The sequence below is a fragment of the Elaeis guineensis genome, chromosome 16 (assembly GCF_000442705.2).
Source record: "Elaeis guineensis isolate ETL-2024a chromosome 16, EG11, whole genome shotgun sequence".
In the NCBI taxonomy this organism is placed as follows: domain Eukaryota; kingdom Viridiplantae; phylum Streptophyta; class Magnoliopsida; order Arecales; family Arecaceae; genus Elaeis; species Elaeis guineensis.
In genome coordinates, this window is record NC_026008.2 from 36,512,999 (window position 1) to 36,537,721 (window position 24,723).

The following is a 24,723-nucleotide window of genomic DNA, read 5'->3' on the forward strand; positions in this document are numbered from 1 at the left end:
CTCAATCCTTTCCTTTCTAGTCACCTCATGTTTAAAAAGTATAGTGCTTTAGAATAATTTTGTACTCGAGATCATGAAGCATCCCTTATATATATATATATATGTGTAATCTTAAATCTACCTCCAAAGTAAGGAGAGCAAGAAGTATTTTTATCAATTATTTTTAAATGTCATGCATTGATTTTTTTTTATTTGGCTGAGAATTAGGAAGGAGGAATTTAGGCTAAAAATAAGATGGGGAAGGATTTAAAAATTCACATTATTAATATGAAGATAGAGCAGCTTTACTGGGAAGGAACCACAGCAAATGGATACTTGATTAATAAATCTTGTGGCCCTTTCGAGACTTATGAAATGTTTTTACCACTAGAAAGCACATTCATGCATGGAATGGGAGACCATATATTTCATATAAATCCACTAAGGATTATTCATTGATCACTTTGAAATTTACGTAAATAGATACATAATAGAATTTAGAGTATTTTGAGATTTATATGTTGGGTTACGGTAGATTTATGCAAATAAAGATGAATCCTTCTATTGAAATATTTATAACCCCATCCTCATAAGTACGGAAACCATTTGATAGGAGACCTACACTAAAGTCAATTTTTTTCAAAAAAATCCACACCTAAGACTAAGGCCCTACTTGATGTTTTTTTAAAAAAAATAAAATTATGAAATTAGATGCAAAAAAATCCAATTATCCTAATTTTATTTTATTAAATGACTTTTATTATTTCTATAAAAAATAAAAATAAAAAAAACTTTCACTCCCATTTTTGTCTAAAAGTGGCTTTATTTCTCTCTGCCCAACCTCCTCATGATCTCTGCATCTTCATGTTGGTGTTCAGCACGTCGGTCGACCTCTTCCAGGTAGTCAGCGGCTGGATTGCGTCCGCCACCCGGACCCACCTCCTCTCCCTCGTTTTGCCGAGAAATTATTGCGTGGACCACGGCTGGGTAGACTACTCAAATCTCACGGTGGATAACACGCCACATTAATTAACCCTTATATGTCTCGAATTTCCAATTGCGCGTTATGCACCGTCCACGTACTCCAAGATTTGCGGAGGCCTACCTGGGCGTGGTCCTGGCAATAATTTCCCCGTTTTGCCGCCTTAGATGCCTTTGACGAGCTCTCAGTGATGTCGCCTATTGACGTTGCAGCCATTCGAGGGATCATGGCTGGACTCACCGCCCGCACGTGCCAGAACATTTCAAAAAATTAATAAAGATAAAAACGAAAACGGTAAATAAGTGGCGACGAGGAGCCAAAAGTGCGGCAGCCCAACGCTCCTCCAAGATCGAAATTTGTGGCCCGACGGAGAGCGACAAAGAAGTAAAAAAACATAAGAAGAAGAAAAGCGAACGCTTGCAGCGGCGGTGGCGAGGGCGAAGGAGTGGAGGAGATCATCCCTTTACCCAATCTCCATGCCCTAACCCTCCACGAGAATTCTCATTCCCTAGAGAGAGCGGAGAGGGGAGGGGGGCGAGGGGTGGAGAGGGAGAGAGAAAGAGAGAGAGAGAGAGGGGGGGGGGATAGGATGAAGGAGGTGGTGGTGCACATCTACGACGTGACGAACAGCGGCTCGGAGAAGACCAACAACACCATCGTCCAGATCAATCGAATCTTCAAGGACGGCATTGGCCTCGGTGGTATCTTCCACAGCGCCGTCCAGGTCTTTCCCCCTTCTTTTTGCGTTTCTTTCCTTAACTTTACCCTCCTTTCATCAGGAGATCATCAATGGGTTGAACTAAGATCTTGCATTTCAGTTTCGATCTTATGCGAAGCAGACAAACGGAAATTTGGGTTTCTTTGCTTGGGAATTTCTTTAATTTTGTATAAAAATCGAATCTTGAATCATTTTACTGCTAGTTGTATTTTACTTATTTGGTTGTTCTGGGAAAAACAATTGGATTTTAGAGGAGGGTTGGAGAGGTGGATGTCAAGTTTGGGAGGTGAAGAGAATTTCGGAAAAAAAAAAATAGTGCATGTATGGACCACATCGCATGCCATTTCAATGCCATGATTTTCTGTTGGCAGAGCAGAACTTGTGCGTGGTTGCATGATTGCTCAACATGAGTTGAGAGAGCTATGGTGGAAATAGAAAACAAGGTAACAGTGCCATTTCTTGGCTCATGGTAGTGTGTGTGATTTAGGTTTTGGTATTGATTGTGTTTCAAACAGGAGTTGAGCCTCTTTGCCACAGTGAGAAACTATTGTTTCGATAGAAAGGAGAAAAGTGTATGCGCCCTAAATTTTGGAGCAACCCATAATCTGAGGAAGTTGAGGAGCCTGATTCTTAGAAGCCCTCAACAGGAGCAAGAATGGTGGCATGGGTAAGTTCTGAAGGGAGGAACAGTAGGTTTTATGATGCTCACAGCCAAAAAAGATGTCACAGGGAATGGAGAAAGGGATGGAATGAGTAATCAGATATTGAGTGGGTTCCATTGCATTGTTTAGTCATCTATTTTTCTAAGGTGCTAATTATTATTTTTTTCACTTCTAGCCTTTGTCAAATTGGACAAGGATTTTGTTAATGTTGTACTGTCGAGGCTACTGAAAGCCCAAGAAACTTTATTCCATGTATTCTTTCTAGGATTTTCATATTGTTGGGAGACAAAATGTTTTTGGAGTTTTGTGGCCATTTCAGGACTCTTGCTAAAAGGATCCTGCCCAAAAGGGAATCAACATTGATTTATGGTCTCGGGGTCTGGTGAACGTTCATGTATTTAACTGCAGTCTATCTTTGCCCCGCTTATGTTTTCTGCTTGTTATTGAACAGTTTTGAACTTTGTTGGCTAGCCCATTATTTTGAGAAAAGAAGTCAAAAAAAATTTCAACCTCTTTTTACATATACTCTGGTCAAATAAATGGAAAAAGAGAAACATAATAGTTTTTTAATGCAGAAGTAGATACAAGAGGTGAATGGGGAATTAGGTCAAATAATTGCCAAAGAGGCTACTCGTTTGTTCAGGGATTGGTATTTTTAAGTGATTTCCTACTTTTCTTTGTATGGATTATCAGTTTTGCTATTTCCTTATTAGCAATTTGGAAGGGACTTGATTCCTTTATCTATACTGTTTGATTTCAATTGAATATTTTTGGTTGCCATTTTTTTAATATTTAGACTTTCATCTGTTATGGCTCAGATGTCTCTCTGATCTTTTGGGGCTGTCGTAAATGAATATATACCCCTTTTCTAATTCTCTCTATCTTCTATATGGTCTACTAAATTATCACTGATTTTTTCATTAATTTGTCACCTATTATTCTAGCAGCTTATTGGTTTCTTTTAATTTTTGATACCAGTCAAGTTGCTTCATTTATGTTACTCTGCACTCTTTACTGTCCAACATATCAACCTGTTCACCACAGTCAGTGTAATTATCAAACTGCTTATCTTTTTGGTAAATTTGTGGTTATTTCTGCATTGGCAGGTTTATGGAGATGAGGAATGGTCATTTGGGTTTTGTGAATACGGCAGTGGAGTTTTTAGCTGTCCACCACGTAGAAATCCTATGTATACCTACCGTGAATCGATTGTCCTTGGAATGACAAACAGTTCTATTTTCACGGTAAATCAGATATTGAGGGAGCTTAGCAGAGCATGGCCTGGAAGATCATATGACCTGCTATCAAGAAACTGCAACCACTTTTGTGATGCTTTCTGTGAATTGCTAGGTGTACCAAAACTTCCAGGTGACTTTGGCATTGCATAAACATCTGAATCTTTTCTAAGTGATTTCCAAAAGTTATATGCTTCTGCATACTTGTTAAAGATGTTTTACCGTTCATGCATTTGTGCAAAATTTCATGTTTTGAAACATTTGCTGAGACCTAATGCATATACATACATATTCCTCTAGTAACGAGATTCTACCACAGTTTGTGGCCTGATTTAGGCCATGAGCTGTTTTATGTATGCACTTCTCCTGTAAAATGTGCGGTTTGGATCAGCAGTTTTGTTCATCTCTCCCTTTCTCTCAAGTAGTTTGCTCACCTTAACAAAATAGGGAGCCATTGTATCTTTTAGTACCTCTGCTTTTCCTTTTTGTTTCAGATAATATATTATTGATCCTTGTGCTACTGTATTGGTGTTTCCCTTCCCTTTGTTACCCCTTACTATGTGGTAGTTGTCAGCTCTACTGTCTATTGGAGCTTCAACTTTCTTCATCTCTCTCTTTATCTCTCTACTAGTTGGCTCACTTTAACTTCGTAAGGAGCAATGATAGCATTCAATGCTTCTGCTTTTCCTTGTTGTTTCAGATAATATATTATTGACCATTGTGCTGCTGGATTATTGTTTTTATTCCCATACCATGTGATAATCATCAATTCCACTGTCTATTGGAGCTTCATCTTTCCCTCCCCTCTCTCTCTCTCTCTCTCTCTCGATTTGCCTTGCAAATATATTCTCACACGGCTCATGCATTTTTTGTAAAAATAGTTTAGAAATAGCTGATAACTGTTTGTTCATCAATATTCGAAATTTTAAAAATTGAAACTAAGTGTCCTTTTATTTTTTTTTTAAAGACATCGCAACTCTGTCTTTCTTGATTTAAGACAATTCTTGCTTCAGAGAGCATATATAGATTTGAAAGTTGGATTGGTAAGTGGCAGTTGCTCCCATCTCCTTGTTGCCTTGCTGCTGGCTTATTTACCTTTAAAGAAGATCTTCTTGCAAAAAGGAAAAAATGAAAGTGGATGACTGAAGTGATGCCTTTTGTGAGTGGGTCATATTTGATTATCCATACAATATGGGAATGTGTATGTCCTTTGCCCACTTCTTCAGCTGTTATTCACAGCACATGTCGCTTTAAGAGGTAAATTCTATGATGGAACAATTGAAAGCCGTGCTTTAATTCAGGGTGTTGATTCACAAACATTATATGATTAGGAACTGATAAGCTGATTGACTTGTTAGATAAATAATTGGAGGTTTAATTTAAAGTTATTTTTTTTCATGGCATCTCAAGCTGTATTGTACTGTAGAATACAATACTTGATGCTTCTAGGACTTATGAGCATCGTTTAGTCCTATTATACTCGGGTTCACTGGTCATATTTTCTGACTTAGGGGCTGTTTGCATGCTGGAAGACATTATCCTGGTGATAAGATAGCATTGGCTGGACTTTCAGTCTAAAAAGATGAAGCAAGTAAGGAGTTTAGGAGGAGCAATCAGCTGGATTAGTCTTCTTCAACCTGATTTTTGAGGGTTAACATATTCCTTTCTTAAGGTGATCTACCTCAGCTCCAAAAAATAGGAATAAGTGTTGAGAGGCTTCCCTGATGACTGAGAAACTCTCCTCCTCCATATTTGCAATCCAAAAATGCTGCTGAGAAGATCTTGCACTGGGTAGCATTAGTTAATAATTACTTGTGCCTCTTCTCTTTCAAAAACCTCTGAAACGAACATATCTACATATTTATCCGGTGAAACAGAACCTGTTATATCTATTTCTTTTTGATTGGGTTATGATAAATTTCATGCACTTATCCCTGGTCGCAGTGACAGAAGCATAATAAAAACCAGAGTGTAGACAGACCTCATTAACGCATCTGTAAGATATTGGAGCTTCAAGTTAACCATCATACTTGCTTGCAATCAGATGTTCACAACTTCTGCATATAAGTAAGCAGCCAAGTTGCTGATTTAGTCTTGCAGAGCCATGGTTAATTCGTGTCAATGACTGAGAGAAGTTCATGGAAGTTAAAATGGGATAAATTTGGAAAGATCCATTTTTCATATTGACGTGTCTCATTCTTTCCATACTTAAGTTGGGCAGGGGGACAAGGTTGTGTTTGATTATAAATAGTTGGCTCAGCATGAACTTCATATCTTGAGAGGTGATTAATGAGTAGGTATTGTCTATTGAGATACATTCATGTCCTGCAACATTAAATAGTAGTGTGACATGATAATCCCCATCATAAGGAAATATTGCTACAAACTGACTGATCCTTGTTAAGATTCCAGCATATTTGATTGATTGTGGCTTTATAAACATGAGCTGAAATACAATAGGGTGGTCTAAACTTCTTAGATCATTATACTATTCACAAGCCTATGTAGGTTGATAGCATTTACAAGAATAATGTACGCTCAAATGTTCTTGCTATACATTCAGTTAAAACTAAGACAAATAAGATAATAATGCAGGTATTTGCCATTTCATCATGAGTTCTGAAGGGTGACTAGTTGTCAGCTTCTATAGCAGGAACAGATATTGGACATACCTATCTAGAAGAAGTAAAGACTTGTATTAGAGGATTAAAATTGGTTAATTGGATAAATAAAATTCAGCTGGAGGTGGATTCTTAACTTTGGGTTATTAGAAATATTTAGAAATTGTTTACTTGTCTGAGTAATGGATCAAAGGGAATTATTTATGTGCTGAGAAAAGGGAATTATTTAGAAATAACTTATATATCCAATTAAATTGGTCCTATGAGATAGTTTTGGCTGAAAATGTGAAACCAATCCGAATTCAGATCATGTTTGGGCTGAGACTGAAACTTTTAACTTTGGTTTATTAGTTTTCTGATGAGTTCTTTGAACATTATCCATTAGTTGGTCTATTTGAAAGTTATAATTGAAAATCTAATGAGAGATCTAAGATACATATTTGCTGGACTTTTATTGGTCATGACTCATGATCTTATACTCTGTAATTTTACAGGTTGGGTCAACCGGTTCGCCAATGCTGGTGATGCTGCAATGGAAGTTGCAGGAAATACAGCAATAAAGGTGGATCTCTTATTTCTCTAGTTGATTTTTGCACTTATATGCACATGCCCTTGTTTGTTTATTTTTACTTTCTTCTGTTGTACTAGTATCATATACTCTTGTCATAACTCACAAGTATGCCTAAATTATCTCAAACCAGTGTTTGCACTTAAAATATTGTTAATGGATGAATTATTGAATATTTTCTTTAAAATGTTCATTACTTTTCCATAGAATAATAAGTGATTTTTTTTCTTTAGTTCTTGGTCGATATCGATGGTATTTATACATGTACCCACTACACAAGTACTTGCAAAATGTTGATATTTGTGCTGGTAAATCTAATATATCTATATCTATATCTATATCTATATATATATATATATATATATATATATATATATATATATATATATATATATATATATATATATAAACAGAGGCTTTCCCATGGAGAAGCCTCCATTTGACAAGTGGGGTATTGAGAAAGGGAGAGAGAGCCACATGATGCATGCCATGCAGGCAATAATTTTTCCTAACCTACGTATGGAAACAAAAGTAAAAAAATCGCGATAGTCCATCCCTATCTCTCCTCACCATCTGAATAAAAAAAATCTTCAAGATCAGAACAAGCTATTGAGGAGCACGTCGTCGGAGGGACGTCGGCAGCAACCGACGAGCATGATGCCTGAGCGTTCATCGGCCTCTTCCTCTGCCAAAAGGCCACTCATGTGGATGGGGTGGTCGGACTGGTGGACGTGCCTTTTCCTTCGCCATGGAAGCCACCCATGCGGATGGGTGGTTGGGCCGGTGAATGTTCTTCCTACAGACGATCTCCAAGAGGGGGATGGGGGAAGGGGAGGCAGTGGAGGGGTCGAGCAAGTTGGTGTTCTCCACCGTCGGAGATTCGCTCAACGGCATCTCGATGTGTCGGCCGTTGTGCGTCATAGGTGGCAGCTGTTGCATGTCATCATCAGCGGCCTCTTCCTCTTTGTCGTCGTAAGTACTCATGAAAGTGGATCGAAAGGAATTGAGCCGTCATGCATCTCCCGGAGCTCCATCCTTTTCTATCATCTGATCGATGGATCTCAAGTTGATGATGGACGGCCCCGATGGTCCCTGGATGGAGGAGAGCCACTCATCCTTCCTTAACTGGATGGGGGGATCCTTCGTCCGTCGAATGCTCGCCGGTGCAGACCTCCAAGCATCGTGCTTTGCCCCCGATAATTGTCGCCACCTCCTGCTCGAATGCTACCTCCCCGACAGTGCCATCGAGTCCACCCGCGACTTCAACGGCCCATGGCGGAGCTCCGACAGTGTTGAGGTTGTAGACAGAGGTGGGTGGTAGAGCGTCCTTCGACGGGAATCGGAGCTTTTTCCTCTGGCGATGTTGGGGAATGTAGTACATCGGATGCTGTTGGAGTAGCTACTCCTCTCCTCCTCCAACGATGGATCGCTCCGGCGATGGAGATGGGTTTTCGAGGTTTCTTTCTCTTTGGGGGCCGTGTGGAAAGGCTGGTACATGTGGGGCTGACGACGTGATTGGGTTTGATTTTTTCTGGCAAAGAGGGCTGCGGGTCTATGTGGGTGTTCGTTGGGGTTGTTTCATGTGGGACCCGATGGAGACAAAAATACAAAAAGGGCGGTACCCAGCTTGGAGCATAGGGGTGTGTAGGGATAGGTTGGGATCGGTCTATTGGCAATATTAATACTAAAAAAGTACAGAAAACTATATTTTTAAAAACCTTTTTATTTATATAAGAAAATTATGTTCTTGAAATCTTGAATTTAGACTTAAAGGCTCAAATGCTACATAATTTGTGTCCTATTTAAATACAAAAGCAGGGATGATTAAAACATGGCACATAGAATACCGCTGTATATATGTGTTTGAACACTTCCAGAGATGCTTATTTTTCGTGTGATTTCCAAATCTCCGAGCTTCGTTTCATCTAACCCAATGCATGTTTATGATGGTCCGCAATCCTCGTTAAAGTAGACAGCAAAGTAGGAACTGATGGAGGAGAATGGCCACAAGTGTAAATCTTTAAAAGATGGACTAGAGGTCAGCGAGGCATGGTATTAGAGATGTTTAGCAGGTGAAAGGAACCATAAGCATCCAAAAAATTCACATGACGCTGACTCCTGTGAAGACGAAAATGGAGAAAGATAAACCTTTGTTGATATGAATATGATATGCAAAATTATTTAAAAAAATATATCTCTTAATATGTAAGATTGATGAGATATTTTTAAAATATATATGGAATAGATATAATAAAATAGATACATAAAATTAAATATTATTTTAAAAAAATGGCAATCGATGCATCGCATGGGGTTTTAAACTAGTTATAAATTGAATTGTAATTGACATCAGCATTGCAAATTTATTAGTTTGCCATCTATATCAGGAGACTGATTGTAGTCCGAGCCTAAGGAAAGATTGATCATTACACTCATACAGTAATGCTATTAACAAAGTTCTTTTATGTCACATAAATTTAGAAGATTTTCTAGCATATGCCATATTTATTTTAAGACGTTAACTAAATTGTTATATTCTGCGTAAGTGAGGCTCTGAGGGTATTAAGAGTATTGTTGGGTATAAAATACCCGCAGCCGAAATCGACAGCAGAACGGCTCCGCCCGGACTCCTACGGGAGCCGGGCTCCTCCATCGACAGCAGAACGGCTCCGCTCGGACTCCTACGGGAGTCGGGCTCCTCCATCGACAGCAGAACGGCTCCGCCCGGACTCCGACGGGAGCCGGGCTCCTCCATCGACAGCAGAACGGCTCCGTCCGGACTCCTACGGGAGCCGGGCTCCTCCATCGACGGCAGAATGGCTCCGCCCGGACTCCTATGGGAGCCGGGCTCCTCCATCGACGGCAGAACGGCTCCGCCCGGACTCCGACGGGAGCCGGGCTCCTCCATCGACGGCAGAACGGCTCCGCCCGGACTCCTACGGGAGCCGGGCTCCTCCATCGACGGCAGAACGGCTCCGCCCGGACTCCTACGGGAGCCGGGCTCCTCCATCGACGGCAGGGCGGCTCCGCCCGGACTCCTACGGGAGCCGGGCTCCGCCATCAGCAGCAGGGCGGCTCCGTCCGGACTCTTACGGGAGCCAAGCTCCGACCTCAGTATCAGCTACTGAAGCCGAACTCCGACCACTGCCGAGCCTCGATCAACAGATTCACGTCCCTTGGCAGATAACAATAACAGCCATGATCCTGTTCCGCTTCCTGTAGCGGATCCCGCGCGGCTCCACCCCCCTGCGGTGGACCCACTACTCTCTGACAGGCTGTACCAACGGCCACGATTCTGCTCCGCTCCCTGCGGCGGGTGCTGCACGATCCCACTATTCGCTGACAACTAGCGGCGACGGACGCCGCCCCGCTACCTGCAACAGGCCCTACGTGGCAGGCTATGGCGATAGCCACGGGTCTACCCCACTATCTTTCGCAATCAATTTCTCTGACCATGGGCGGCCCACTACCAGGCGGTTACAAACGTCGCCATCAATCCCTTGCCTCCTCCGCCTATAAAAAGGAGACCCAGATATGTTATCCTTTAAGCTCCTTTTCCTTATCTCAAAACTCTGCTAAATTCTCCATTCGAGCACTCCATTCTTGTTGAGGCAGAGAACTGACTTGAGCGTCGGAGGGTCTTGCCGGAGCAACCCCACCTCCGGTTTAGACTTCTCTTGCAGGTCCCGGCGGCGACCGCGGCTTCCCCGACTCCAGCTTCTCCGGCGCAAGCGGATTTTTGCACCAACAGGATTGGCGCTAGAGGAAGGGCCTGTGTCTTCGCAGCACCCTTGTTTTTGAAGGAGCGCTCAACGGACCCGCTCCCAGCCGTCTTTTCCGGCATCCAATCCTCTTTTCCCCATCCGATGCCCTCTCACGAGGTTTCTGCACAACTACCTCCGGCTATGGTTGCTGATAAAGGGTGGCCGGACGACCAGTCTTCGTCGGATTCCGTCAACGTCATCTCGGGGGAATCCCGGCCGGAGGCAATCAGCACATCAGCTGCACCCCTCAAGCGGCAAAAAGTTGAAGAGCCCATAGCCTTCACTGAAGAAGACGCCCAGGGAGTCCAATTCCCTCATAACGACGCGGTCGTAGTTTCCTTGAACATAGCAAATTATGACGTCCGTCGCATTCTCGTCGACAACGGAAGTTCGGCCGACATCTTATTCTACAGTGCCTTTTCGAGAATGGCCACTCTTGGCGGTCATCTAAGGCCGATGTACTCCCCCTTGATAGGGTTTACTGGTGACGCCGTTCCGACGGAAGGGATGATAGCTCTAACTGTGACCGCGGGTCAGCATCCAAAACAGTCCAGAGCCCAGGTGAATTTCCTGGTGGTAAAGGCACCATCTGCCTACAATGCAATTCTTGGCCGACCCGGCCTCAATGCCCTCAGAGCCGTTGTTTCAACCTACCATTTGAAATTGAAGTTCCCCACCGACAAGGGGATCGGAGAAGTCCGGGGAGACCAAGCGCTGGTCAGGCACTGCTACAATATTGCCTTGCAAAGAAGCGATCAAGCGGACCTCTGTCCAGTCGACGGGTTGGATGCGCGCGATGACCTCACGGAAGAGAGGGGCGGTCCGATCGAGGACCTAATAGCAATTCCTTTGAACGACGGAAACGCGGAGCATGTGGTGTTAATCAGCTCCAGCCTGGAGGAGGAGGTGCGGACGCATCTCGTGGATTTCCTCCGAAGGAATGCGGACGTTTTCGCATGGGTCCCGGCGGATATGCCGGGGATTGAGACAGAAGTCATGGAACATCATCTGGCGGTCGACCCTAAACATCGGCCAACAAAAGAAAAGATCCGGAGTCATGCCCCGGAGAGGCAGAAGGCGATAGCCGAGGAAGTGGATAAACTTCTCAAGGCCGGATTCATCAAGGAGGTCAATTATTCTGAGTGGATCTCCAATGTAGTCTTGGTCAAGAAAGCAAACGGCAAGTGGAGGATGTGTATCGACTTCAAAAAGCTGAATAAAGCTTGCCCAAAGGACAGCTACCCCCTTCTCAGGATCGACCAACTGGTGGACGCTACCTCGGGCCATGAGCTTCTCACTTTCATGGACGCATTCTCCGGCTATAACCAGATTAGGATGGCATCGGAAGATGAAGAGAAGACTGCTTTTATCACTAATCGCGGCCTTTACTGCTACAGGGTTATGCCGTTCGGCCTCAAGAACGCGGGTGCAACCTATCAACGACTGGTGAACAAGATCTTCAAGGAGCAGATCGGCCGAAACATGGAGGTTTATGTGGACGATATGCTCGTGAAAAGCAGGTCTTCCGGAAATCATGTCGCCGACCTCGAGGAAACCTTTGGCGCTCTTCGGAAGTATAGAATGAAGCTGAATCCGACCAAATACGCCTTTGGGGTAACCTCAGGAAAGTTCCTGGGCTTCATGGTATCGGGGCGCGGGATCGAGGCCAATCCAGAGAAAATTCGCGCCATCCAAAATATGACTGCCCCAAGATCGATCAAGGAAGTTCAGTGCCTCACGGGAAGAGTTGCAGCTCTTAATCGCTTTGTCGCTAGGTCGGCCGAACGATGTCTGCCCTTCTTTCAAACCCTCAAGCAGCCGAAGAACTTCTGTTGGACCTCTGAATGCCAACAGGCATTCGAAGAATTAAAAAGCTACCTTAGCTCGCCCCCGCTGCTGGCGAAGCCCGAGCCCAAGGAGGAATTATTTTTGTACCTGGCAGTCTCTCCCACAGCCCTTGCAGCTGTCCTTGTTAAAGAGGAAACGAAAGTCCAGCGACCGGTCTACTACATTAGTCGCGTATTGAGGGACGCCGAGATCAGGTATACTAAATTAGAAAAACTGACCTACGCCTTGTTGATTGCAGCTCGGAGACTCCGGCCTTACTTTCAAGGGCACACGGTGACGTTACTCACCGACCAACCGATCAAGGCGGTTTTGCACCGAGCTGATATCTCCGGGAGAATGGCGAAATGGGCCATCGAGCTCACAGAATTCGACATCAACTACAAACCTAGACCGGCGATAAAAGCCCAAGTGTTGGCGGATTTCATAGTAGAATGCACCATTCCCGAGGAGGCCGAACCTGAGCAAAACAAAATTGACGACCTGAGGACTCAACCGAACTCCCCCGACGAAGAAGCCAGTTCCTCCGATAGCTTTTGGACCCTCCATGTGGACGGATCGTCCAACATGGCAGGCGCGGGTGCAGGCCTGATCTTGACCAGCCCGGAGGGAGTCGTTGCGGAGTACGCTCTGCGTTTCGAATTCCCCGCAACAAACAATGGAGCGGAGTATGAAGCTCTGATCGCAGGATTGAGGATCGCCAGGGAGCTCGGAATAGGTCAACTCCGGGTGCACAGCGATTCCCAACTTGTGGTGGGGCAAGTCAGCGGGAGCTTTGAAGCGCGGGAGGACAGTATGGCCAAATATCTTGAGAAGATGAAGGAGTTCATCCCTGCCTTTGGCAATTTCGACATCAGGCAAATTCCAAGGTCGGAGAACACCAGAGCCGATCTTCTCTCCAAACTGGCAACATCGGCTCCGGCCGAATTGCCAAAAGGCGTCCTCTTTGAAGTTTTAAAACATCCGAGTACGGAAGAACCGCAACTCGTATTGGAGATCGACCACGAGCCCAGCTGGGTCGACCCGCTAATAACCTATCTTAGAGACGGGATTCTCCCCCAGGACGCGAAAGAAGCCCGGAAACTCCGAAATCAAGCCTCCCGGTACATCCTCTATGAGGGCAAATTGTACAAAAGATCGTACTCCTTGCCTCTCTTGAGATGCCTCCGACCCTCAGAAGCTGACTACGCTTTAGGGGAGGTACACGAGGGAGCTTGCGGAAGCCATTTAGGTGCCAGGTCTCTATCCCACAAGCTACTCCGCCAAGGGTATTACTGGCCAACAATGCATCGTGATTCAATCGAATATGTCAAAAAGTGTGATAGATGCCAGAGATACGCCAACGTCCAGAGACAACCTGCTACCAAGCTTACACCCTTGAGTGCCCCATGGCCTTTTGCGCAGTGGGGGATGGATATTCTTGGCCCCTTTCCCATGGCTTCTGGTCAAAGAAAATTCCTCCTCGTAGCAATCGACTACTTCACCAAATGGGTCGAAGCCGAGCCGCTAGCCAAAATCACAGAAGCGAAAGTGCAGGATTTCGTCTGGAAATCGATCGTGTGCAGGTTCGGTTTGCCTAGAACCCTCATCACTGATAATGGACGGCAATTCGCGGGAGCCAGATTTGCTGAATTCTGTGAAGACCTAAACATCTCCCACAAATTCACATCAGTGGCCCATCCCCAGGCGAACGGCGAAGCCGAGGTAACAAACAGAACCCTTTTGCAGGGGATTAAGACCAGGCTCGAAAAAGCAAAAGGAACTTGGGCGGACGAACTTTATCATGTGCTATGGGCTTATCGGACCACCCAGAGGTTGCCTACAGGAGAGACTCCCTTTGCTTTAGCCTTTGGTACGGAAGCCGTCATCCCGATCGAGCTTAAACTCCCGTCGGCACGAGTCGTGGCATTCGACGAACCCCAAAACGCGCAAAGTCTCAGAGCCAACCTCGACCTACTGGAAGAAAGGCGGGAGATTGCTCAGGTTCGAATGGCAGCCTACAGACAGAAAGTTGCCCGATATTACAACGCCCGAGTCAAGAACAAGGCATTTAAAGCAGGGGATCTAGTGCTCCGGCGAGCTGCTGTCTCACAACCACAGGGCCAGGGGAAGCTCGCCCCAAACTGGGAGGGACCTTATGAGGTCAAAGAAGTAGTCCGACCTGGAACTTATTATCTTAAGGAGCTCGGAGGAGCCGACCTCCCGCGACCTTGGAGCTCAGAAAACTTACGGATGTACTACCAGTAATTTCGTCCTAATCGAAAAATGCGTGCCCATTTGTCTTGGGACAATTCAAGCAGACGGTATCAAAAACGAGAGGGCAACCTTATAAAAGTCGAAGGCCCGGTTCTTTTAGACCGGATGGGGGGAGAGGCCTTGCAACGCCCATATGTGCCCCCACAGCCCTGTTAGGGACAGGAGGAGAACCTCGCCCTAACTTGAGCAAAGTCGAAGGCTCGGTTCTTTTAGACCGGATGGGGGGAGAGGCCTTGCAACGCCCATATGTGCCCCCACAGCCCTGTTAGGGACAGGAGGAGAACCTCGTCCTAACTTGAGCAAAGTCGAAGGCTCGGTTCTTTTAGACCGGATGGGGGGAGAGGCCTTGCAACGCCCATATGTGCCCCCACAGCCCTGTTAGGGACAGGAGGAGAACCTCACCCTAACTTGAGCAAAGTCGAAGGCCCGGTTCTTTTAGACCGGATGGGGGGAGAGGCCTTGCACTGCCCATATGTGCCCCCACAGCCCTGTTAGGGACAGGAGGAGAACCTCGCCTTAACTCGAGCAAAGTCGAAGGCCCGGTTCTTTTAGACTGGATGGGGGGAGAGGCCTCGCAATGCCCTAATGTGCCCCCGTAGCCCTGTCAGGAACAGGAGGAGAACCTCGTCCTGACATGAGCAAGGTGGAAGACCTGGACTCCCACGGGAGCCGGGTCCCTACGCCAAAAAGACTTCGCCCGGACTCCCACGGGAGCCGGGTCCCTACGCCAAAAAGACTTCGCCCGGACTCCCACGGGAGCCGGGTCCCTACGCCAAAAAGACTTCGCCCGGACTCCTACGGGAGCCGGGTCCCTACGCCAAGAAGACTTCGCCCGGACTCCTACGGGAGCCGGGTCCCTACGCCAAGAAGACTTCGCCCGGACTCCTACGGGAGCCGGGTTCCGCCGCAAAAAAGACTTCGCCCGGACTCCTACGGGAGCCGGGCCCCTACGCCAAAGAAGACTTCATCCGGACTCCTACGGGAGCCGGGGTCCGCCGCCAACATCAGCTACAGGACCACTCCGCCCGGACTTCTACGGAAGCCGGACTTTACTTATGACTTTTATTGCAGAAAAATTTTGTCCTGACTCTTACGAGAACCGAGCTACTCCAACTTCCGGAGGGCTTCTCCGTTCGGACTATCAAGGGAGCCGAACTTAGCTCCGACTTCAGCGGAGAAAAATCCAAGTAAACCTGACAAGTGGGTATCTCCGAACGACAGGAAAGCCGAAAAGAAGCTCGACGAATGACGACCCCACATGAACTGAAAAGGTCGCCGACGACCTGGGAACGACGTAACACAGACAAAGAGAAGGAAAGGAAAATGAAGAAGTTCGGCAGACAACTATTTAACACAAGATGCAAACAAGGTACTGAAATCACTTTTTCGTTTAACAGAAGTACACGTTACAGGACCCGGTGGGTCAGGGAAAAAGAAGATGCACGTCATCCCAAATATCGCGAGCACAGTTCGGGCAGGACGAACCGGAGACCGCTCCGAGCTACGAACTCCGTCTCTATCCTTCCCAGTCACATTCTCCAGTGCGTGTAACAGCTCTCGCCCCATCTTGCCTCGTTCTGTCCCCGAAGTCCCAACCTTAGCGGGAAAGGGGTGGGATAGATCTCCGGAGGCGGTGGGGGTAACGGCGGCAGTAGCGAAGACCTGTTTCAAGAAGAACCGTAGCCACTTCAGGAGCGGTTGGGACACCAGAGATATGCCTCATCTTCGAATGCACCACGACGGCCGCCACCCGAGATGCTCCGGCAAGGTCGGCATGCGTTACTTCCACCGTCCCCGCAACAAGTTCTACTGCCCCACCGTCGACGCCGACCGCCTCTGGTCTCTCAGCCCCGACGGCGTCAAGGATCCCGTCATGGCTTATGACGTCTATTCTGCCCTCTTGACCGGTATCACCCCGCCTTTCTGCCCCGAGATTCGCGGGCAGAATAGCTTCACCGACAGCCCCCGTTATTAAACCCCTGTTGTTGAAGGAATTCTTCCTTGAGCTCTCTTTGGCACGACGGAGATTCTCACCGGCCGCCATTCTCCTCCTCACCTTTCTCCAAACCCTAGAGGTTCCCTCAAGAACAGCCCCACGAGTAGAGAACATGGTGAGGGAAGAAGACAGGGACTGGGGCGAGAGAAGCAAGACTCTCAGATGAAAGAACAGCAACAGGATTAAAATCGCGAAGGGACCGAGGGGTTCAAATAGCCGATGGATCCTGGTGCAGTTATGACGGCGGGTATTCCTGGGCCAACTGGTGTGTGCCACGTGGCGCACTTATCCCCTTCACCGCCATCGAGGGTTGACCGCTCACAAATTCCCGCAAAGCGACGCTTGGGATCGCGTTTCAACGGGGGTTCCGAAAAGACTTTTCAAGTCACCTTCACCGAAAAACGGACTCTGACGTGCGCGCATTAAATGGGGGCGGCGGTGCGCAAGGTTCGAAGGGGCAATTCCGGCTGCGCACATCTCTCTGTGTGTACTTCCTTCGCTTGAAATTCAAACTCGGAAGTAGGGGGACTGGTGTTGGGTATAAAATACCCGCAGCCGAAATCGACAGCAGAACGGCTCCGCCCGGACTCCTACGGGAGCCGGGCTCCTCCATCGACAGCAGAACGGCTCCGCCCGGACTCCGACGGGAGCCGGGCTCCTCCATCGACAGCAGAACGGCTCCGCCCGGACTCCTACGGGAGCCGGGCTCCTCCATCGACAGCAGAACGGCTCCGCCCGGACTCCGACGGGAGCCGGGCTCCTCCATCGACGGCAGAACGGCTCCGCCCGGACTCCTACGGGAGCCGGGCTCCTCCATCGACGGCAGAACGGCTCCGCCCGGACTCCTACGGGAGCCGGGCTCCTCCATCGACAGCAGAACGGCTCCGCCCGGACTCCTACGGGAGCCGGGCTCCGCCATCAGCAGCAGGGCGGCTCCGTCCGGACTCTTACGGGAGCCAAGCTCCGACCTCAGTATCAGCTACTGAAGCCGAACTCCGACCACTGTCGAGCCTCGATCAACAGATTCACGTCCCTTGGCAGATAACAATAACAGCCATGATCCTGTTCCGCTTCCTGTAGCGGATCCCGCGCGGCTCCACCCCCCCTGCGGCGGACCCACTACTCTCTGACAGGCTGTACCAATGGCCACGATTCTGCTCCGCTCCCTGCGGCGGGTGCTGCACGATCCCACTATTCGCTGACAACTAGCGGCGACGGACGCCGCCCCGCTACCTGCAACAGGCCCTACGTGGCAGGCTATGGCGATAGCCACGGGTCTACCCCACTATCTTTCGCAATCAATTCCTCTGACCATGGGCGGCCCACTACCAGGCGGTTACAAACGTCGCCATCAATCCCTTGCCTCCTCCGCCTATAAAAAGGAGACCCAGATATGTTATCCTTTAAGCTCCTTTTCCTTATCTCAAAACTCTGCTAAATTCTCCGTTCGAGCACTCCATTCTTGTTGAGGCAGAGAACTGACTTGAGCGTCGGAGGGTCTTGCCGGAGCAACCCCACCTCCGGTTTAGACTTCCCTTGCAGGTCCCGGCGGCGACCGCGGCTTCCCCGACTCCAGCTTCTCCGGCGCAAGCGGATTTTTGCACCAACAAGTATAATAAGACATGATTGAAGATTCATCTTGGGTGGACATTTTGTCAGAAATCATGCTTTTCTTTGGCCCCCTGTTTTACTTCTCTGAAACTAAGATGGTAAGACGTACATGGTACTTTCATTCAAATTCTTCTTGGTTGCCAAGCTAAACTGGTTTTCTTTTTATTGTTATCAAGCATAAGCTTAGAATCATGGCTCTAGAGCCAATTGAATACTACCTTGGTTTGTTAAAGAAGTTTGAGCCAAGCTAGGATGGGGTCTGGTTTGGTTCGTGACAGGAAATATAAAGGTATCAAAATCCAGAGCTATCGTTGTTTTTTATTTATGATATTTAGATATCAGTTTCGGGAATGTAGGTTACAAATCTTTTGGCTTAAGTTAGCCACTGGTGTGCATGTTTGCTTTGGGAACTGAGTCAAGCCAGGATACGGTAGGTTCGGTTCATGTGGCTTGAATAAAACTGTAAATAGTCATTAATTAGTAGTAAACCCTAGATATGGCTTAGCTATAGGGGCATGGCATTTTAAATGTTGTTACACATCATTGGGCTTAACAGAAGCTTAATTTGTTTGAACCTAGCCTATAAAGAGCTCAAGAGACACTGATAGATTTGAGCCAGGCTGAATCATGAAATGTTCAAGCCTGTTCTAATGTACTTATTGATCTGCTATCTTACTTCTGTTTGGTATGCATCTGCCCTTTTGCATGGGAGTTATCATATGCCCTAGTGGCCTTCTACAGGACTTGAACATACTGTTTTGTGACATCAAGGTTAAGGCAAAGCCCAGTATACAAGCTCATTTTGAACAGACTTGGAAAAGGAAAGGAGCTCCTGTTTTTCCTCACCCTGGGGAATTCCAAAGCTTGATTGAGGTGGGTTGCAAATGAGACCGTTACCGTTACTTGTAAACATCTCTTGTGTACAAGAGGGTCTTACATCCAGTGGACATGATGCTTACTTGCAAGTCTCCTTTCTTCGTAGACGTACTATAAAAGCATCTAGAATAAACATCTAGCATGTTGTTGTGTACTGGAGAACTAGATATAATCTCCAAAGGAGTTGTACTCCCATTTGTAATAACTTTTCATTTAAGAGTCCTAATATTTTAGTAAATGCTTTGCTCATAGTAAGATTTGGTGGGAGAAATCATTTGGTGTATGCCTTCTTTACTGAACTTGGCAATCTTGTCCTTGAATAGCCGTAAAGTGTTTCTTCACTCTTATAGCTATGCTTTCTGGAAATTGAGTCCTTTAGATAAAAATATTATGTGTAGGTTGGACTCATCTTCAGCAGGCAAGGTGGTGCATGAGAATCTCCATCAAGGGATTTGCCACCTTTGTCATGGAAAGGCTTTAAGTATCTAGAACACAGCTGTAAGTCACCTTGCATATCTTTTTCTTGGATGTGGTATGTACTTCATACTCGTTTGTCAATCCCTGTGGAGCCTTTCGAACACCATGAACTGTCGGGGCCAAAAATTGAGCATAACCATATCCACCTGCTTGATCTCAAGTGGCATTCACTTATCATTGGCACATTGTTCTTCATCCTTTTTGCAGATCTGTCCAAATATGCCTTGGTATTGGTTGTTTTCCTTTTTCAATCATCTGCAAAGCTGTTGGCTGCGTGGCTCACTAATTCTTTAATCTTTGTGCATTTTGTGGGGTGAGTGGTTGACATTCCATGACAAAGGTGCTAGAATGATAGAACACATTGTTCAAAAAGTTGTAGCAAATTTGGGCACCTCGAGTAAACGTTGCCAAATCCTTTTTGTTGGCACTTACATAGTGCCTCAAGAATTGCTTCCGGAGTGCATTGTGTGTTGTTCTTTTCTTTTATCAGATGATGCTTGCAAAGAGCAGAAGCTAAAACTCTCCAACTAGAACCATGATTCTGCCTGTGGGTTTCACTTATCTTCAAATATTCAATTACTACTCAGATCCAAGCCATTGGTTGCTGATATAAAGAAACTAAAAATCCTGAACCAAGAAACCTTGTTCATCTACATGGGATTGGTTTATGGATTTAATGTATGATCCTTTAAAAGTTGATAGTTGTGATGAGTAGGGAAATCTACATTATGTGGTTACTCAATGTAAGTCCATGCAACCAGGGATTAGATAATCATTAAATTTACATCTCATATTATTTGTTGAAAGTCTATTATCTAATTCAAAATTTCAAAAGGGTTTTTGCATTCAGGTTCTCATTTGTAGAGGTTTTATCTTAGCCTTTTAACCAAGGTTCGCCGTTTTGGTACCGGACCCCGTACTAATGAAATCCCACTATAATATCTGTATGTGGTATGGTATGGTACACCTATATTGGTATGGGCCGGTTTGGCATACCAGTACGGTACCGATACGGTATGGTATGCTTCATATCGGATGGTATAGGGTGGTATAGCAAACACTGCTTCTGGCGATTGGAGCCCATCTGATGGGTTCGACTTAACAATTCCACTACTGACTTTTACTAATGACTAATGAGTAACCTTTTGGATGTACGTGTCCGTTTATGCATCTGCAAGAGTTTTTTGCTCCTCACCTTTTAACATATTTTGACATGTGCAATGTACATGAAAAGAAGGATAAACAATTATGATTTCATTGATGATTCTGTCTGTGCCCTTAAATAGGGAGATATGAAGGGTGATTGGTATGGGAAAACTGAAAGGCCCACCCTCTGTATAAGATCATGTGAGAGCTAGACATCTCTTGTGACTTTGCTTTTGAAATCAGTAATCTTCTGGGACCTCAAGGTTCTGCTTGCCTTTCTCATATGGTGATCAGATGAATAACCATTGAATGGCCAATCAACTTCTTGAAGGGTTTGCTTTTTATGTAGTATAATATATTAATGCATAATGCTCATTGTTGGAGAGGATCCCTAAATGGGTGTTTTTGTGGAAACTCTACAAACGCTAATATCCCTAGGAAACATCACTGCCATTTGATAGTCTTTTCTCGAGGGTGATGAGCCCAATGATTGTTTTATTCTCTTCCCTTCTTTGTCTTGATATTCTATCTGAGATGGAGACAAGAACAAAGACCTTTTGTTCTTTTCTCATCTTCAAAAGCTTTCATGGGTGACTAGTGGCCTCCAGTTCAGTGTTGACCATAATTTGCTTGCGTGTGCATGGCTGGTATGTGGCTGGTGATTGTTGTATCTCTTGAATATGCAAGTCAAGTGACCTTGTGCACCACAAGATGCTTGAACTACTCAAGGGACATGTCAGAGTTATGCCTCCAGTACCCTGGCACATTTAAGTTCTCTTTTAAGCCACCTCAGCTATTTATTTATTTGTTCATTGCTTCATTTGCTGTCCTAGCTCATTTCTGAATAAAACCTACATGATCCCTGAATATATCAGTATACATTATTTGCATAAACATTCTTGTCACATTTTCCATCTCTAGCATTGGTAAATGCCAAAACTTTTTCTAAACTAACCATGGGGTATGTTAATCTCACCATGAATAGAGTGATGATACCTACATTCCTTCATTCTTAGCTTATTCCTCACCGTCAATATATCAGTATACATCATATGCTCTTCTAGCTTATTTCTGAATAAAACCTCCATGATCCCTGAATAAATCAGTATACATTATTTACATGCATTCTTGTCATATTTTCTGTTTCTAGCATTGGTGAATGGCGAAACTTCTCTTTAACTAACCATGAGATGTGTGGAGCTTGCTATGAATAGAGTGCTGATACCATGTTTGAAACTTACCTGATCTAGTAATATATATGAGTAAAGCATAAAATGTTTTTTTTCTTTTTTTTTTGCTCATTCCCTTTTTCCTGGTAGATTGAATTGGATGCTCAACCTTTTCTTCTTTCCCTCTCTTCTTGGATGCAGCTGAGACAAGTGAAAACAGAAATTGTGAATGCTAGCAAATTGGCATGCAGATTCATTTCTGGTGTTGCCTCAAATACACCAGCCACACCTGAGACCCCAAGCAATTCAAGCAATGCAAATCCCCATGTCCAGAGCACATGGTTCACTAATCTGATGAACAATATTGGTGCCAAACCATCTAGTAGTACTTTAGAGTACCCTGAGGACTCCTCGTCCTCTGAATATGAAGAGTCAGAAGAGTCAGAAGATGAACATCCACACCAGCGGGAAGATGAACAAATACAACTCAGCCTGAAGCATGCCATGTGAGAAGAGGGTTTCACTGTGATGTGTATCAGCTATGAAAATTCTTTAGAAGCAAGACATATCTCTTGTTTATCAAGATGAAAACCGTTTTGCCTTTAAATTCATTTACATGACAACTGCAAGCAAAAATACAGTTGTTCCAACAAACTACCTTAACAAAGCAAGTTACATTCAGATACATCATTTCTGATGAGAATGTGACAGCTGTGGCAAGGCCTTCAGAAGCATGGAGGTGATGGAGTGCACTGCTGTGGCAGCTATTCTGGATTTGATCTGCCCCCGCTTTGGTATTGGCCTTTTACTCACTGTCCTCCCATTGCTGAATGCAGTGGCAAGAACAGCAGCAACCTTGGTGCTCATTGTGCTAAATGGAGGTAAGCTGCATCGAGTCTTGCTGTCTTTGGTGGTTTCTTCTACTTGTCTTTGCTGTTGTCTTTGTTATTGGTCTATATATAGAGGTCTTGGAAGCAGGGATGCAAGTTGTAGAAACAGGGGCTTGTTTGTATGAGAAAGGAGTGCTCTGGTAGGTGTTTTCTGGTGGGGAGGCATGCCAGCAAATTTTGTCAGGTTGTCAAGGATAGATTCCATTTTGCTCTGATTAGGATGAATAAAAGAGTGAACCACCCTGATGATTCTACATCCCTCATAAACAATCAAAGGACATGGATGGGTTTAAAATTCAGCTGTGTCTGGTAGGTACAATAGGTGTAATAAATGAACATGTTTTGCTTCTGAATTTTCATAGATTTCACAGTTGGGGTATGGTTCTTGATTACGGAGGATTTTTTTTTTTTTTTTGAATTTTTTATTAGTACAATGGTTTCTGTCTTACTAGGTTCAATTGGGGAAGAAGGTTACATCATTGTCAATTGCTTTTCGTGAACAGCAACCTTCGTTGCTTTGAGAAGCTAGAGGTAGATCTCTAACTTTATTTGCCAGTGAACAAAATTAAGTGTACTCTTTGGATCAAGGTTCTTTTATGATTATAACTCTTTTGCTCTCAAAAAGTTACCCACATCCAAACCACCTTGTAATTTCTAATGGGTAAAAACGGATGGTTGGGATTCAATAAATGGAACAGTTGGTGGATTCAGGTTTAATGTCTCCTGCAAAAAGCATTCCACTTGACATTGAAGTCTTTTTGGGGGAGGGTGGTGCCTTTTTGGATGATGATCTTGGATGCAAGCTTTGCGCACTTACCGTTAGATTTATGTCTAATGGAGCTTGAAGCCGGTACTCCATTGGAGTTTGGTTTTTGAATCACGGTGCTATGATATGTCTTAGTTTGTGCTAAGTAGTGGCAGGTTTAGTGTTGAGGGTGCAATTTTGACATGAAGAGGCTAGTGGTATAATGTGTGGATGCAGCAGAGGTTGATGGTTAGCTTTATTACAGGGAAGATAATTGTGATTTTTGGGGTGATCTTGGCTTACCTCCACATCTATACTTGTTGATTTGTTGAACTGCTACTGTTTCAAGTTGGTTGTACCATATGCAAAGAAATGAGACTTATCTCTTTGCAGAGGAGGATACAGGTGGCTAATTTGGTGAATTTTAAGCAAATTAAATCTTTGATGGGAAACCTTGTTGGTGCTGATTTTCAAATACCTACTTGCAATGTATTTAATTCCAAGAGGTGATTTAGTTAAGAAGGGTGTAGTTTGGGTACTCAGGTGATTTAGTTAAGAAGGGTGTAGTTTGGGTATTGATTGAATCATTTAATTGGTCAATGTGCTGAATCTTAGAATGTCTGGATGCATGGCAAAGTAGGTCTTGCACATAAATTCTACACAGGTTGCTTATCTCTAGCACATGCAATTGGTCTACAAGGAATTAGACAACCAAATGGTCCAACAAGCATCAGACCTGGAAGATCCTAATTATTCTCCCTGATCAAAAACTTGATCAAAATGTTCTTGATGCAATGAACCAAAACAATATCTAAATGACAAAAGATCCAGAAGGACAAGGAAAAAATGGACTTGGTGGGGAGGAAGGTACATACCTTCACGGCTGCTTCCCCACATGTACTGAGAATCTTAAAACCCTGGAGATCTGAAACCCAATGGATCAGATGGAAATATACAAGCAAAAAAAAAAAAAAAATCATTAGGGATTTAATTAGGTTTGGACCCAAACATCTGGAGCCAGAGTCAATGTTTTCATGTGCAAATGGAGACAAAAGCCAACCTGTCATGTCTGCCCAACTGGAACCCACATGCCTTTTGTTCTCAGTTCTGTCCAAACCTCTTCCAACATAAATTTCTAATTTAATTTGCCGAAAAAAAACACAAATCTCTAATTTAAGCTTTC

At 45.0% G+C, this 24,723-nt stretch overlaps 1 protein-coding gene across 3 annotated transcripts; it reads left to right on the forward strand.

The window, feature by feature from the left end:
* Positions 1–1,275: 1,275 nt before the first annotated feature.
* On the forward strand, positions 1,276–23,148 carry LOC105059531 (uncharacterized). 3 transcript variants are annotated; one of them, XM_073249916.1, is made up of 5 exons: positions 1,276–1,685; positions 3,448–3,709; positions 6,692–6,759; positions 18,979–19,110; positions 22,107–23,148. In XM_073249916.1, the coding sequence occupies exons 1-5, from the start codon at positions 1,551–1,553 to the stop codon at positions 22,413–22,415; spliced, it is 906 nt and encodes a 301-aa protein (XP_073106017.1). In that variant the 5' UTR covers positions 1,276–1,550; the 3' UTR covers positions 22,416–23,148. The 3 variants fall into 3 exon arrangements, with proteins under 3 accessions (XP_073106017.1, XP_073106018.1, XP_073106019.1); XM_073249917.1 differs by having other exon boundaries at positions 1,277–1,685; positions 19,009–19,110; XM_073249918.1 differs by lacking the exon at positions 18,979–19,110 and having other exon boundaries at positions 1,279–1,685; positions 22,107–22,411; positions 22,588–23,148.
* Positions 23,149–24,723: the final 1,575 nt, after the last annotated feature.